This window comes from Anser brachyrhynchus (genome assembly GCF_964034855.1).
Source record: "Anser brachyrhynchus genome assembly, chromosome: 5".
NCBI classification, from domain to species: Eukaryota; Metazoa; Chordata; class Aves; order Anseriformes; family Anatidae; genus Anser; species Anser brachyrhynchus.
In genome coordinates, this window is record NC_137699.1 from 12,098,539 (window position 1) to 12,110,845 (window position 12,307).

The window sequence follows — 12,307 nt, forward strand, 5'->3', positions numbered from 1 at the left end:
TGGAGCTCATCAAGGAGTGAGGTCTTCAGGGGGTGACGGTCTTTCAGGGGTGAGGTCTTCAAGGGTTGGAGGTCTTCAAGGGTTGAGGTCTTCAAGGGTTGGAGGTCTTCAAGAGTTGGAGGTCTTCAAGGAATGGAGTCTTCAAGGAGTGGGGTCTTCAAGGAGTGGGGTCTGCAAAGACATGGGTCTACAAGGGTTGGAGGTCTTCAAGGGTTGAGGTCTTCAAGGGTTGGAGGTCTTCAAGAGTTGGAGGTCTTCAAGGAATGGAGTCTTCAAGGAGTGGGGTCTTCAAGGAGTGGGGTCTGCAAAGACATGGGTCTACAAGGGTTGGAGGTCTTCAAGCAGTAGGGTCTTCAAGGGCTGGAGGTCGTCCAGGGGTGGAGGTCTTCAAGGGTTGGAGGTTGTCAAGGGGTGAGGTCTTCAGGGGGTAACAGTCTTTGAGGGGTGGAGGTCTTCGAGGGGTGAAGACCTTCAGGGGTGGAGGTGTTCGAGGGGTGCAGTTTTCAGGGGTTCCCTGCTGGGTGCCTGGGGCCGTGCTCCCCCACCTACCGCCCCCATCCTGCCTGAGCCGGGCGTTTCACCGCACCACCCAGACACGGCTCCTCACGAGCTGATCCCAAGCGGGCCCCAGGACTGCGGCTGGAGGTTTAGACGTGGGGGGCCGACACCCAAGGACCTGGCCAGGCGGATTTGGGGAGTCCCCATGTGGCCTAGGCCGTGTGGGCAGCCGAAGGACTGCAAACATGGGGACGGGCTGGGGCGAGCCTCCTGAAGATAAGACTGGTGCTGGGGGGGTCTCGGCAAGGTGCTGGGGCGATCGCGCCTTTCCCGACACGCTGGGAGAGGAGCGCACACAAACACACCCCGGCTGCAGCAATCCTGCCCTGCCCGCCTCCCAAGGCACTAAATCAGGCGGTGTTGCAATCCCCGCTGGGCCACAGATACCCTGCGAGGGGACCTGGGGAGATGCAGCAAGCCGGGGCGGGGAACGGCGGCGAGATATTTCATTATCACACCTAATGTGGCTGCAGCGCCGTAACCCCCGCAGAGCGGAGCACGTAAGGACGGCTCGTGCGGGAGCCTCCGTGCTGTCCCCGTGCTGGAGAGTTTCCCCCTTCCCTGCAGAGGGACGCGGGTCCTGCCCCTTCCCCAGCCCGGTGCTCCCACCAGAAAGAAGTCCTGACTGGGCTGAGAGCGTGCTGCCTCACCTCCGGATCAGGGCTGGCGAGATCCAGGCGCTGGAGAGGATCCTGCCCGCTCCCGATTGCCACACTCTTACTAAGATAATGACAAGAGGAAAAGAGTTGACGAATGTTTTGGGTGGGGACAGGTGATTCCAGGGGTAAATATGCATTGCCCGGTTAGGCAAGGAGGAGGTGGGGAGGACGTGATAGCTGCCTGCAAATGTTTGAGGAAGGCAAATCCCCCAGCCAGGGGTGGGGTTTGCTAAGGGTGATGCAAAAATAAATAGGATTAAATTAAGGCGAGGGACAAATACAGTCAGATTGTTGTTGCAGCAGCCCCCCAGACCCTCCCTGAGGTTGGACTGGGGTAGATCACCGTGCTGGTTGTGAGCAGCAGGCACGAGGACAGCTGGCCTCCGCCTGCCGCAGCCAGCGGGGAGATTTCTCTGTCCCCAGCGTGGGGAACCGAAAGTTTCTCCTCGCACCCATTTCACCCTTGTGGTCAACCAAAACGGGGCCCCTCGCAGCCCTGCGGCTTGAGTGAGAACTGTTCTAGGTCACCGTCATCCGCGACGCCCTCCTTTCCTCTTCTCGCCCCGGAGGGGGATCGGCACGGCCCCGGCCCCGTAGGTACAGCCGCCAAGCCTGGGGCAGCCTCCCGGCGCGCCCTGCCTGATACATCCCCGCATCAGCGCTGCTATTTCAGTCAGCCCAGGAATTTTGCAGCCTTTCAAGTCTTTGGAGGATTTCTTCAAAGATGAACCGCGCTGCTGCGAACACGCCTGTGCTGGGGCTGAATGGGAGCCCCAGTCTGATCTCTTTGAAGCCTCTTGTCCCGAGGGCGGCAGGACCGAGCCGGCTGGGACCTAATAGCACCCCGTCACCTCTGGCTCCTGATTCAGCGGGGCCGGGGCAGCAGGCAGGACACCCGGTAATGCAGGCTTACTTGTGAAGGAAGGCTGAGCCCCGATCCTCTGGCTCGGGCTCACCCCGCAGCAGATAATGTTTAAATCGTTTAAGCACTGGGGCAGAGGAGTCCGTCCCACCGCTTCCTGGGAAGAAGAGATGTGTTACTGGCATGGGAAAATTTTCCCTTTTCCAGTAATTAGGTGTAATAACATCTTGCACGTCCCCTTTCATCCTGCAGCGCTGTCGATGCCTTATCCAGACGAGACGCCCAGAACTCCACCGGAACAGAGCAAGACAACTTGTTTACAGGAGAGGCGAAGGCTCCCCAGCAGCGGAGGGCAGGAGGAAGAGGAGCTGCCGTCCGCAGGCCCAGCATTGTTCTCAGGCAGCATAACAAGGCGCTTCCGCCACCCCTTCCTCTGGGAATCCCGACAGGTTGTCGTCTTCCCCCTGCGAGAGGGGAAGCGTGGCACCAGGGGAGGGGAATCGGCTCGTTTATCAGGCGCCTGCGTGGAGCAGGAGGGGGGAAGTTGGGGCTACCTGACCTTTTCATCCCTAATTCTGAGACGCCGGGCAAGAAGGTGAGATTTCACCCGTGTCCGCTGCCCTGACGCTTCCTCGAGCGGCCCCTGGCAGCTCCGGGTGCTCTGCGTGGCACCGAGGCAGAGGACAGCGAGGTACCTGCGTCCTGCCCGGGCCCTCCCGTCCCTGCCCAGCCGCCTGCTGCTAGCCTTTGAAACCCGACCTGGCTGCATCCCCCTGTGCCCTTGGACCCTCAAATTCCTGTCACATCTTTTCCCCGACTGCGCAAACGCCTGAAGCGTGCGGAGCAGTCCCCTGCCCTCCCAGCCCTGCGATGACCTGTCACTATTTACTGTCTGTTCCTCTTCCTCCCTCCACCCGTAGTGCTTTCCCACCAGCCTTCATCCCTCCAGCTGCCCCTCTGTGGCAGGAGCAGCAAACCCTGAGACTCCTCCTGAGGACTGGGAAACGAGGGGAAGACCCAAGACAGGAATTTCCTTTCTCTTAAAGAAATCGTCCGGGAATCTGCTGATTTGAGGGCTTGGGAGACGAGGGAAAGGCCGTGCCTTGTCCCCTCCTGTCAACACAGAGCAGGCCTGGCTAACCAGCACATCCTTAGGCTATGTCCAGGCAGAAAGACCCGACCTTCCCCTACCCTATAAGTCCCACAGGGAGATAAACCCCACTGGACACTCATCCACTGAGTCACCCACCAAGGACAGGCTCTCAAGGAGAGCCTCTGAGAGGGCAGAGGCCCTACGGCGCCCACCCAGCACAGCAAGGACCTGGCCGGGGCACACCGATGTGTTCTTCTGGGCCTTTTCCTGTGGGTCTCCCTCCACAGAGAGCGAGGGTTAATAATGAAGGAGGGTGCAGGTACAGACCTGGACCTCATCCCCGTCTGGCTTTGGGTGTATCTGGCGTGCCGGCCCGCTGCCAGGAGCAGGGTCACTCCTGTACCGGGTACAGCCCCAGGAGCTGATTGCTGGACACCTAAAGGCAGGTGGGAGGAACGCCCATTTTGCTGGCACGGTGATGAGAGGTACAGCCACATATGTCACTCACATATTAGTAGCTGGCACATTCTGGCAGCAAATGTGGACACCGGTATATAAAGAGAGGGGTCGTTGGGACAAAAGGGTGTCGGTGCTTTTTCCAGCGTACAATTATTTGGCTTTGAGCACCAGTAAAAGTTACACTAATAAAAGGCCTCTTTTGTGTGCAGACTATCTACAACAGGAGTGTTTGCTGGTATTGCCAGGTCATATATCAGAAACTTTTTAAGGGCAGACAAGGCCATGGGAGAGGAGGGAGAGGCAGCACCAGGGGCTGTGGCTGAGGAGCGTGACCGGGATTAGCATTTTTTGCCTCTGCGCAATACTAAAAACGCCTCAAAGCGAAGGGCCTGTCGCCTGTGCCAGGCCCGGGGCTTTGTGTCACCGCCTGAAGGCGGCTCTGCCAGGACAGAGCGCCCTCAGAGGCACGGGGCTGGGGACAATGAGCGGGGGGGCCTGGAGGCAGCCCCTCGGCCAGCAGGACCACCACCACCAGCGGACCCCAGAGGCAGAGGGCTGCCTGTGCCATGTTCCACACGAAAAACTCTTTTTGTAGGCCGGGGCAGTTCACAAAACAAGAGCGGACTCTGCCCTTTTAACGCTTTGCTTTCCCCTTCCCTGGCCAGCACCAGCAGGAGGATGCAGAGGAGCTGCTTTGCACGGCCTGTAACTAACACCCTTGGAGCCGAGGGGCTTTGTCCCTCCTGTGTCACCTGCAGCCTGATCTCGGTCAGCTCGTGTCCCCCAGAGCCTCCCAAGCCCCCGTGTTGTCTGCCAGGAGCACAGGACGTGTTTTCACTCCTCCTCCAAGCACGCGGCCGTAGCTCCCAGCTTTCTGCCCCTCCTGCAGGCAGAGCAGCAGCTGGTAGCCAAGATTGCATCCTAGGACAGGGACAGACCCGGGTCACCCACCCTTTGATCACCCCTGCCCCTGGGATGTCCTCGGGAGTGGGAAGAGGGTGGGAAGCTGAGCGACACAAGGAAGGGAAGGGAAGAGCCCAGCCTCGCATGGAATCCTCCCGAGGGTGGACGAGCAAATGCTGCACCACCAAAGGCTCAGGCTGCTCCAGTTCTTGGGATTTTTGCCTCACCTGCTCGCCAGCCGCCCGGTCACAAGGGGAAGTCCTCTGATATCAGCGCCTTGGAATTTTTTAATTTAGCTTTGCCCTGGCTCCGTTGCTTTCCCTTGCTTTCTCCACCCTGGTCAGCTCACCCAGCTGAAAAGCAATTTGCGGTGTTAACGTCCCACCTGCAGGCTCCCTGTCAGAGCTCCTGCTTTACAAGGCAGGTTTGGGGTCTTTCCCTCAGCTCCGCTGAATAAATTCCCCCTCTCACTACTCTGCGGCACCAGCATGGTCCAGGCATGGCATAAAACATCACGAAGCGGCGGGGAAGGCTGGACCCCTGGTTATATTCTGAAACCCACACAAAGGGATGCCCCTAAATCAATAACTGCACCCATCTGCTCCCAGTGAATTCAAGCTTTCTGATGTACAGCTTCGACTATTGTAATTCCAAAAGACTGCAAAGGGTGGGGGAGTAAAGTTCTCTCTTTTTTTTTTTTTGTGTGTCTATTTTTATGAGCGTATGATAGCACTTTGATATGAAATTACGCGTTTTGCTGTTTCCCCTGGTATTTAGAGCTGGACTCAAAGCCACTCGAGGTCAGTGGAAAGACTGCCTCTAACCTCAGCAGCCTCTGGCCTAGACCTATAATCAGTCACTTTCCTCCTTGGTTTGTGCCAGCTCTGCACACAGCAAAAACTGAGAAAAACACCCTCACATGCTGAAATGCATTAAAATCCATCTGTAAAGCCACAGGAAATATCAGGGGATGGCACCGCGTTTAACTAGCTACAGAAAACTTTGTAGATTTAAAATCTATAGCGTCACTTAGACTCCTATTCTTCCGCAGCTCTTGAAATTTCCACCCACTTCGGTTGTTTGTAGGAACAGCTAGTATCTCCAGGCAATTGGGCTGGGATTATTATAATTGTTGTTCATGTGTGTGGAGTGACTGACGCAGATGTTTTCACAATGGATGCTTTATAAAGCGACAAAACGCAGTTCAGACTCTCCTAAGTAGGCAGCATCGCTTGCACGAAGGCCAGTTTCCAAAATAGCCGCTATCAATCCTCCCCTTTCTGCCTGGTGTTTATGTGTACGGCTGTCTTCCCGAGGGGCGTCAGTAAGCCCTGAAAGCGCCGTTTCTCACATGCAAGGCCACGGAGGGCCTTGGGAGTCCAAAACAAGGCCCGGAGCAGGGCTTTGACACTGCTGAACTCAAGTGCCACCACGCCAGGAAAGCCTTCTTTGCAGACAGCATGCACTCTGCTTGTTTCTCTCTTGCTTGTGTGTTTAAACCCCGTAATGATTGTGACCGCAAGCAGCACGGAGCTTTTCCCAAATTCTAGCTGGGCTGTCTTGCACGGCCTGGTCATGGTGTGTGACCGGGATGGGGCAGGCAAGTGATCTCTGGTGCCTTCACGTGTCGTGGCCCTGCGAGGTGGTGGCTGGGAGGAGCTCAGCCCTCAGGTCTGCCACCTTAGGTGTGCCGAAACCTGAGGGCTGGGTCCGGCAAAACCCTAACGGAGATGGGGTTTTGCAAAAAAAACAACACGTTTGCCTCCAGACTCCCATCCAACACAGCTCGGCGAGCCTGGGAAACTACGAGGGGCTGAATTTGAACAGGAGCCTCTTGGTGCAAGGCCAGGGCGGCCGCTGCGGGGCACAGACATGGCGAGGGGCAGCCCGGCGGGCGCAACACCCTCCCCTCCGCCCACCCTCCCGTCCGCCATTGCCTCCCCTCAGCCCCTTCCCTCAGCGCCCTTCCCGCCAAACCCCCCGCCGCGCCGCCATTGGCTGGCGGGCCGGACCAATGGCGGGGCCGTTGCTGGGCAGGGTAGGGCCGGGCGTGGCGCGGGCGCACGTGGCGCGGGGTCGAGGCGCGCGCGCGCGGGAACCGCAGCAGCCGCCGGGCGCGGGCGCGCCCCGTCCGCGCGTCCGGGTCCTGTCCGTGTGTCCCGGCCGCGTGTCCCCATCCTGCGGCTCCCGGCACCCGCATGGGCAGGTACGCGGCGGTACCGGCCCTTCTGCGCCACCGGGCCCGTGGCCGCGCCCCGCACCCGGCGCTTCGTGGCCGTGGGGCAGGCTGCGGGCCCCAAAACCGCCCGGTTTTGCCTCGGAATCGGCGCGGCCGGTGCCCCCTGGCGGCCGGTGACGTGTTTGGGGCTGGGAGGGAGGCCTTGGAGGTCGGTGTGGCCGTCGCGGGAATCTGCAGAGCGTAAAAACGTGCGCGATGGAGTCGCATGCACGCGTGCTGCGGGATGTACCTGCGCCCATGGGGGCTGCAGGAGGCGGGGTGCTGAGCCCCGGGTCCCCAGCGCCGTGTTTGTCTCCCCAGGGATGTCCCCGGGCTCGCCGTCGTCGGCCGCCCCGCGGCTGCTGTACCGCAGCACCCGCCTGCTCCACGCGGCCTTCCTGCAGCTGCACCAGCAGCAGCAGCGGGAGGACGTCTTCTGCGACGTGGTGCTGCGGGCGGAAGGTGAGCGGGCGGCCGAGCACCGAGGGCTGGGGGCGTCCAGGGTGGCCGGGGGGCGAGGAAAGGGCTGGGTGCAGCTGCACCCCCCTTGCGGGGCTGGCAGGAGCCAGGGGTCCAGCTGAACTCCCATGGAGCTTTGGGGGGGGGGGGGTTGGGGAGGGCAGCACCCCCGTGGGGCCTGACGGTCGCGTGTTGTTCTGCAGGAGAGGCGGTGGCAGCCCACTGCTGCGTCCTCTCGGTGTGCAGCCCCTTCTTCATGGAGCAGCTGGCCCGGGAGCTGCCCCCCAAGGGGCGCAGGGTGGTGCTGGAGCTGCAGGGGCTGAAGATCGGGGCGCTGCGCAAGCTGGTGCACTTCCTCTACACCGCCGAGCTGGAGGCGTCCTCGGAGGAGGCGCAGGAGGTGCTGGCGGCCGCCCGGCAGCTCCGCGTGGCCGAGCTCGAGTCGCTGCAGCTGCAGGGGGGCTGCCTGGTGCACCCCGGGCCCCGCTGGAGGCTCGACCGCAGCTGCCTGCGCGCCCCCCAGCCCGGCTCCCCGAGGCTCTGCCCCATAGCGGGCAGCGGGGCTGAGCCTGGACATGCTGGCAGCCCCCCCAAGGGTGCCCCGCGCCCCAGACCTCCTGTGGGGCGGCTGAAACTGAGGAAGGTGGAGGGTGGGGAGCACTGGGAGGTGGTGCGGGAGGGGCAGCCCTCTTTGGTGCAGGCCCACAAGGGGATGGCGGTGGGTGCTGGAGGGGTGTCGGAGCCATGGCCCCCACCGGCAGCCTGCGGGAAGCAGCCCCCGGTGCCCCCCAGGCCCCAGCAGGGCTGCAGGCTGGAGGAGCCGCAGGGGAACAGCCTCGGGGAGGACGAGGAGGTGGACGTGGGGGTGGTGGAGCCATGCCTGCCCCCCGGTGCTGTCTGCGCCTGGCCCAGCCTCTCATCCGAGTCTGAGTCCGATGGGGAGGTAGATGTCCTGGGCTAGGGTCCCGGGAGCCCCCTGCCCCGCACCCGGGTGACAGGCCACCCCTGCAGGGCCACGGAGACCACGTGTTGTTGAGAAAATAAAGTTCTGGAGCCAACAGCCTCGTGTCGTGGAGCTGCAGCGCTTTATTGGGGAACTGAACGAGGGGTTGGGGGGCTGCAGGGGGGAGCGGGGAGCTGGGGGCTCAGCACTGGCTGCCCACGGGGGAGCTGCGGCATCGGAGACGGGACTGGGGGGGCAGGGGCCCCCTCACTTCGTCACGCCCCTTCATGGGTGCTCGCTCCGCGGGTGCTGATCCCAGCTGGGCTGGGGGGAGAGGGTGGTCGGCGTGCGGTGGTCCTGGTCCCGTTGCTGGGGCCTCTCCTCACCTTGGCGCCTCCTCTAGGCCAGGCTGCTCTTCAGGGCCTCCACCATGGCAGTGGGGTCGGGGAACTTCAGCTTGCGGGGCGGCCCCTTCCTGATGCCGCTCCACAGCTCCACGGCTGGGGGGGGAGGACACGGGGAAGGGTCAGGGCTGCCGGGGGGAGCCTTCACCCCGACCCCCCACTGGCTGCGGGTACTCACTGCTGCCGTCCTCCTTCACCAGGGACACCTCGAAGCTGTTCCTGCGGGGCTTCTCGGGGTTGATGTCCACGGCCAGGTTGGCCACGGCCTCACGCAGGGCCTCGCTCACCGCTGCGGCATTGCGCCCGAACACCCGTCAGCTCTTGCTGGGGGGGGGGAGGAAGGACGGGGTCACTGCTCCTGGTCCCATCCCAGTCCGGACCCCAGCCCAATCCCAGCCTTGCTCTTGGTCCCATCCCAGTCCCACTCCCAGCTCTATCCTGGCCCCAGTCCGGTCCCACTCCCAGTCCCACCCCTGACCCTGGTCCCAGTGCCATCCCGGCCCCATCCCACTGCCATCCTGGTCCCACTCCCAGCCCTATCCCATCCCCACTCCAGTCCCGCTCCCAGCCCCGGTCCCGGCTCCATCCCATCCCGGTCCCGTTCCCGTTCCCATCCCCGTCCCATTCCCGGCCCCACCAGTGCTCGATGACGACCCTCGCCCCGCCGCCCCCGGGCCCGCCCTCGGCCCGTGCCCGCAGCCGCTCGGGGCCCTCTCCGCCCTGCCCGGCCGCCGCCGGGGCGCGCCGCTTCCTGCCGCGGGGCGCCATGCGGGGAGCGCGGCGGGAGCGCGGGCCGCGAGGGGGCGGGGCCGCGACGGACCCAACCACCGCGGGGGGACGGGGGAGGGGAGCAGCGCCGCGCCGCGCTCCGCCCGCCCCCCTCCCCCCCCCCGCGGGGCGCGCAATGGTTCCGCCCGCGCCCTCCTGCCGGCGCGGGAAACGGCGGCACGTGGAGAACCAATCGGGGCGCGCCCCCTCGAGAAGACCACGCCCCCTCGAGAAGACCACGCCCCCCACCCCAGGCCCCGCCCCCTCCCCGTGACCACGCCCCCTCCCCCAAGCCCCGCCCCCGGCGCAGGGAGGCAGGCGGCCGCCACCGGAGCTTTATTGCCCGCTGCGGACACGCGGGACCGGCGCCGGGACCCGGCCCCCAGCCCCACCGCGGCGGGCAGGGGGAGCCCAGAGCCCGCCGGGAGCTGCCGACAGCGCTGCGCAGTCCCCGGGTGTGGGGACAGGGGGTGCCGGCGGGGTGCCGGCGGGTGAGCGGGGTGCGGGTGGCTTCTACTTGTCCTTCTTGGTCTCCCCGTTGGCCAGCCCCGCGGCCGCCTGCCCCTCGGGAGCCTCCTCGGCGCCCTCGTCCCGCGGCTTGGCCTGCTTCTTGGCCTTCTGGTAGAGCTCGTTGAGGTTGAACTCGCGGATCACGTTCTCCTGCAGGCGGGGAGCGGGGTCAGGGGCAGCGGGGACATCCCACCGCGTGCTGGGAGCCGCAGGTAACACCCGGGGGGGACAGCGGAGGGGGCCGGCGCACCCCCTCCGTCCTCACCCACCTCCGAGAAGGTCCAGGACACGGCCCGGCCCTTCTTGTCGATCTGTGGGCGGCGCATGACTTCTGTCCCGCCCTGGAAGAGGATGAGGGTGGGCAGCTGCTTGGTGAGGGGCGAGGTGCTGACCTTGTACCTGCAGGAGGACGGGGAGGGAGGGACGGTGACACCCGGGAGGCCTAGGGGGCTCCCAGGGGCTCCCCGGCGCCGTCCTGGGCTGGGGGAGCCAGCCGTGTCCCTGCAGACCTGGTGCTGACGTCCGTGTACCGGCCGACGTCGACCTTCCCGAAGTGCAGCCCCGAGCAGTTGTACCTGGGCAGGGGGGGCAGAAAATTACCCCAAGCGCCATGACCCCACACCACACGGCTCGCCGAGGCCCCCGCCGGGCACCACTCACTTGAGAGAGAGGTCGGCGAAGATGGGGGCGAAGGACTGGCACTCGCTGGACCAGTTGGCGAAGAACTCGACGATCCAGGTCACCCGCTTGTCCCGCTCCAGCTCCTCCTGCCGTGGGGCCACGGGGCTCGGCGGGGGCCGGCAGGCAGAGCCCCCCGGCCCCCCGTGCCAGCCCGGCGCAGGGAGGAGATACTCACGTCTATGGTCTTGTCGCTGAAATACTTGATGTACTCGGGGCCCATGTAGAGCGGCGGCTTGCACGTCATCAGGAAGACTGCAATGACAGCGAGCCTCAGCCCGCTGCCCACCTGGGGATGGGCTTCTGCCCCCACCGCACCCCATTCCCGCTCCTGAAGCACCCCAAAAGGCTCAGTGTGGAGGAAAGTTCCTCCTGGCCCAGCGCCCCAAGCCCACAGAAACCTCTTGCACCTTCAGCAACGGACACCGCAGGTCAACGGCCCACGGCAGAGCGCTCCAGCCCCCTCCCAGGCAGCTGGCACGCCGCGTGCTCGGGGCAGGCAAAGCCACGCCAAGGGGCGCTGCGGCAGCCCCCGGCACCTCAGGGTCCCCTCCCCGCGTCCTTGCGGCTCTCACCTATGCAGAGCGTGAGGTAGAGCAGCCCCATGCGGATGTCAAGACGGAAGAAGAGGATGGCGTTGGCCACTTTGCTGAACATGAAGATGTTCCCGATGTGCTGCTCCACCGTGACTGGAAAAGGGGCTGAAGGTTAGGAGACAGGGCCAGGCACCCCTCAGCCCCTGCCCCAGGTCCCTTTCCCTCTGCTCCTCCAGCCCCACACAGCTCCCCAGGGCCGCACCACCAGCAGCCCCCACCCCGCGGCCCCAGCCCCGACTCACTGGAGCGTCGGTTCTTCATCATCACGATGGCGCTGAGGAACATGAGGATCTCCACCTCCCGCTGCACACAAGAGACGGGCTGTGAGCAGCGGGCACGCCGTGGCCGCCTGCAGGGCCTGGGAGCAGCCAACAGAACCGCCGGCACTGCATCGCCCTCCCGGAGGCGGGGGGGCTGCTGGCACGAGGCCGAGCTGCTGCACCACAGCCCGCTGGCCCCAGATCCCCGCGCCTCCTCCCCTTCCCCATAACCGGGAGGGGCTGTGGGTGCCCCATCCCTGGGGGCGTTCGAGGCCAGGCTGGATGGGGCTGGGGGCAGCCCGGGCTGCTGGGAGGTGCCCCTGCCATGGCGGGGGGGTGGAGCTGGGGGGGGCTTTGAGGCCCCTTCCAGAGGGGTTGGGAGTTAAGGTCCTTCCAACCTGAGCCGCTGTGTGACTGACTGGCCGCAAGGACACGGGGCTGCCCCTACAGCACGGGGCCTTGCCGACAACCTTCACTGATGCCCGGGAAGCCCTTCAGCAGCGGGAGGCGGCGCCGGGAGGGCAGTGCCAGGAGCTGCCGGGCCTCAGCCGTCCTGAGGGGGTGGCGACGGGCCCTGGGGGGGGGCTGACAGGGCCTTGGGGGGGGCTGAGGGGCCCTGGGGGGGGGCTGAGGGGCCCTGGGGGGGGGCTGAGGGGGCGCGGGGCTCTCACCCAGTCGAAGTCGCAGGGGTTGCCGTCCTCCCGCTGCGAGGGCAGCCCGCGGCAGAGCGGCGGCAGCTTGCGGACGAGCAGGAAGGCGGTGGCGAGCAGCGCGGACAGCGGGTAGTACGGGCGCGCCAGCCAGCGGCACAGCCCCGGCACCGAGTACAGCAGCGCCAGCAGCGGCGCCACCACCGCCATCTTGCTGCCCTCCTCCTCCTCCTCCTTCACCGCCCGCCTCGCTACGATTGGGCGGCCCGCTTGCCTGTCAAAGCGGG

General features: G+C 64.6%; 3 protein-coding genes across 4 annotated transcripts; 1 reads left to right on the top strand and 2 right to left on the bottom strand.

The window, feature by feature from the left end:
- Positions 1–5,788: 5,788 nt before the first annotated feature.
- BTBD18 (BTB domain containing 18) lies at positions 5,789–8,273 on the top strand. Of its 2 annotated transcripts, none has more exons than XM_080592471.1 (3): positions 5,789–6,740; positions 7,074–7,214; positions 7,415–8,273. In XM_080592471.1, exons 1-3 carry the CDS (start codon positions 6,407–6,409, stop codon positions 8,170–8,172), a joined length of 1,233 nt encoding a protein of 410 aa, XP_080448597.1. In that variant the 5' UTR covers positions 5,789–6,406; the 3' UTR covers positions 8,173–8,273. The 2 variants fall into 2 exon arrangements, with proteins under 2 accessions (XP_080448597.1, XP_080448598.1); XM_080592472.1 differs by lacking the exon at positions 5,789–6,740 and adding an exon at positions 6,776–6,961.
- A 1-nt stretch (position 8,274) lies between these two features.
- SELENOH (selenoprotein H) lies at positions 8,275–9,373 on the bottom strand. Its single transcript, XM_080592481.1, has 3 exons — positions 9,196–9,373; positions 8,737–8,882; positions 8,275–8,654 (listed from the first exon to the last, which is right to left on the bottom strand). Exons 1-3 carry the CDS (start codon positions 9,324–9,326, stop codon positions 8,554–8,556), a joined length of 378 nt encoding a protein of 125 aa, XP_080448607.1. The 5' UTR covers positions 9,327–9,373; the 3' UTR covers positions 8,275–8,553.
- Positions 9,374–9,647: 274 nt separating this feature from the next.
- On the bottom strand, positions 9,648–12,302 carry TMX2 (thioredoxin related transmembrane protein 2). The gene is made up of 8 exons (XM_080592476.1): positions 12,042–12,302; positions 11,353–11,413; positions 11,090–11,203; positions 10,693–10,769; positions 10,497–10,603; positions 10,346–10,411; positions 10,106–10,235; positions 9,648–9,986 (listed from the first exon to the last, which is right to left on the bottom strand). The coding sequence occupies exons 1-8, from the start codon at positions 12,228–12,230 to the stop codon at positions 9,840–9,842; spliced, it is 891 nt and encodes a 296-aa protein (XP_080448602.1). The 5' UTR covers positions 12,231–12,302; the 3' UTR covers positions 9,648–9,839.
- Positions 12,303–12,307: the final 5 nt, after the last annotated feature.

What these genes read in the sequence shown, in the direction of transcription:
- BTBD18 (XM_080592471.1), top strand. Translation starts at nt 6,407, where the DNA reads ATGGCGAGGGGCAGCCCGGCGGGCGCAACACCCTCCCCTCCGCCCACC. An exon ending in CCCGGCACCCGCATGGGCAG is followed by an intron (nt 6,741 to 7,073) that starts GTACGCGGCGGT and finishes TTGTCTCCCCAG; the next exon opens with GGATGTCCCCGGGCTCGCCG. An exon ending in CGTGGTGCTGCGGGCGGAAG is followed by an intron (nt 7,215 to 7,414) that starts GTGAGCGGGCGG and finishes GTTGTTCTGCAG; the next exon opens with GAGAGGCGGTGGCAGCCCAC.
- TMX2 (XM_080592476.1), bottom strand. Translation starts at nt 12,230, where the DNA reads ATGGCGGTGGTGGCGCCGCTGCTGGCGCTGCTGTACTCGGTGCCGGGG. An exon ending in GATGAAGAACCGACGCTCCA is followed by an intron (nt 11,204 to 11,352) that starts GTGAGTCGGGGC and finishes CCCCTTTTCCAG; the next exon opens with TCACGGTGGAGCAGCACATC. An exon ending in CTACCTCACGCTCTGCATAG is followed by an intron (nt 10,770 to 11,089) that starts GTGAGAGCCGCA and finishes CTGTCATTGCAG; the next exon opens with TCTTCCTGATGACGTGCAAG.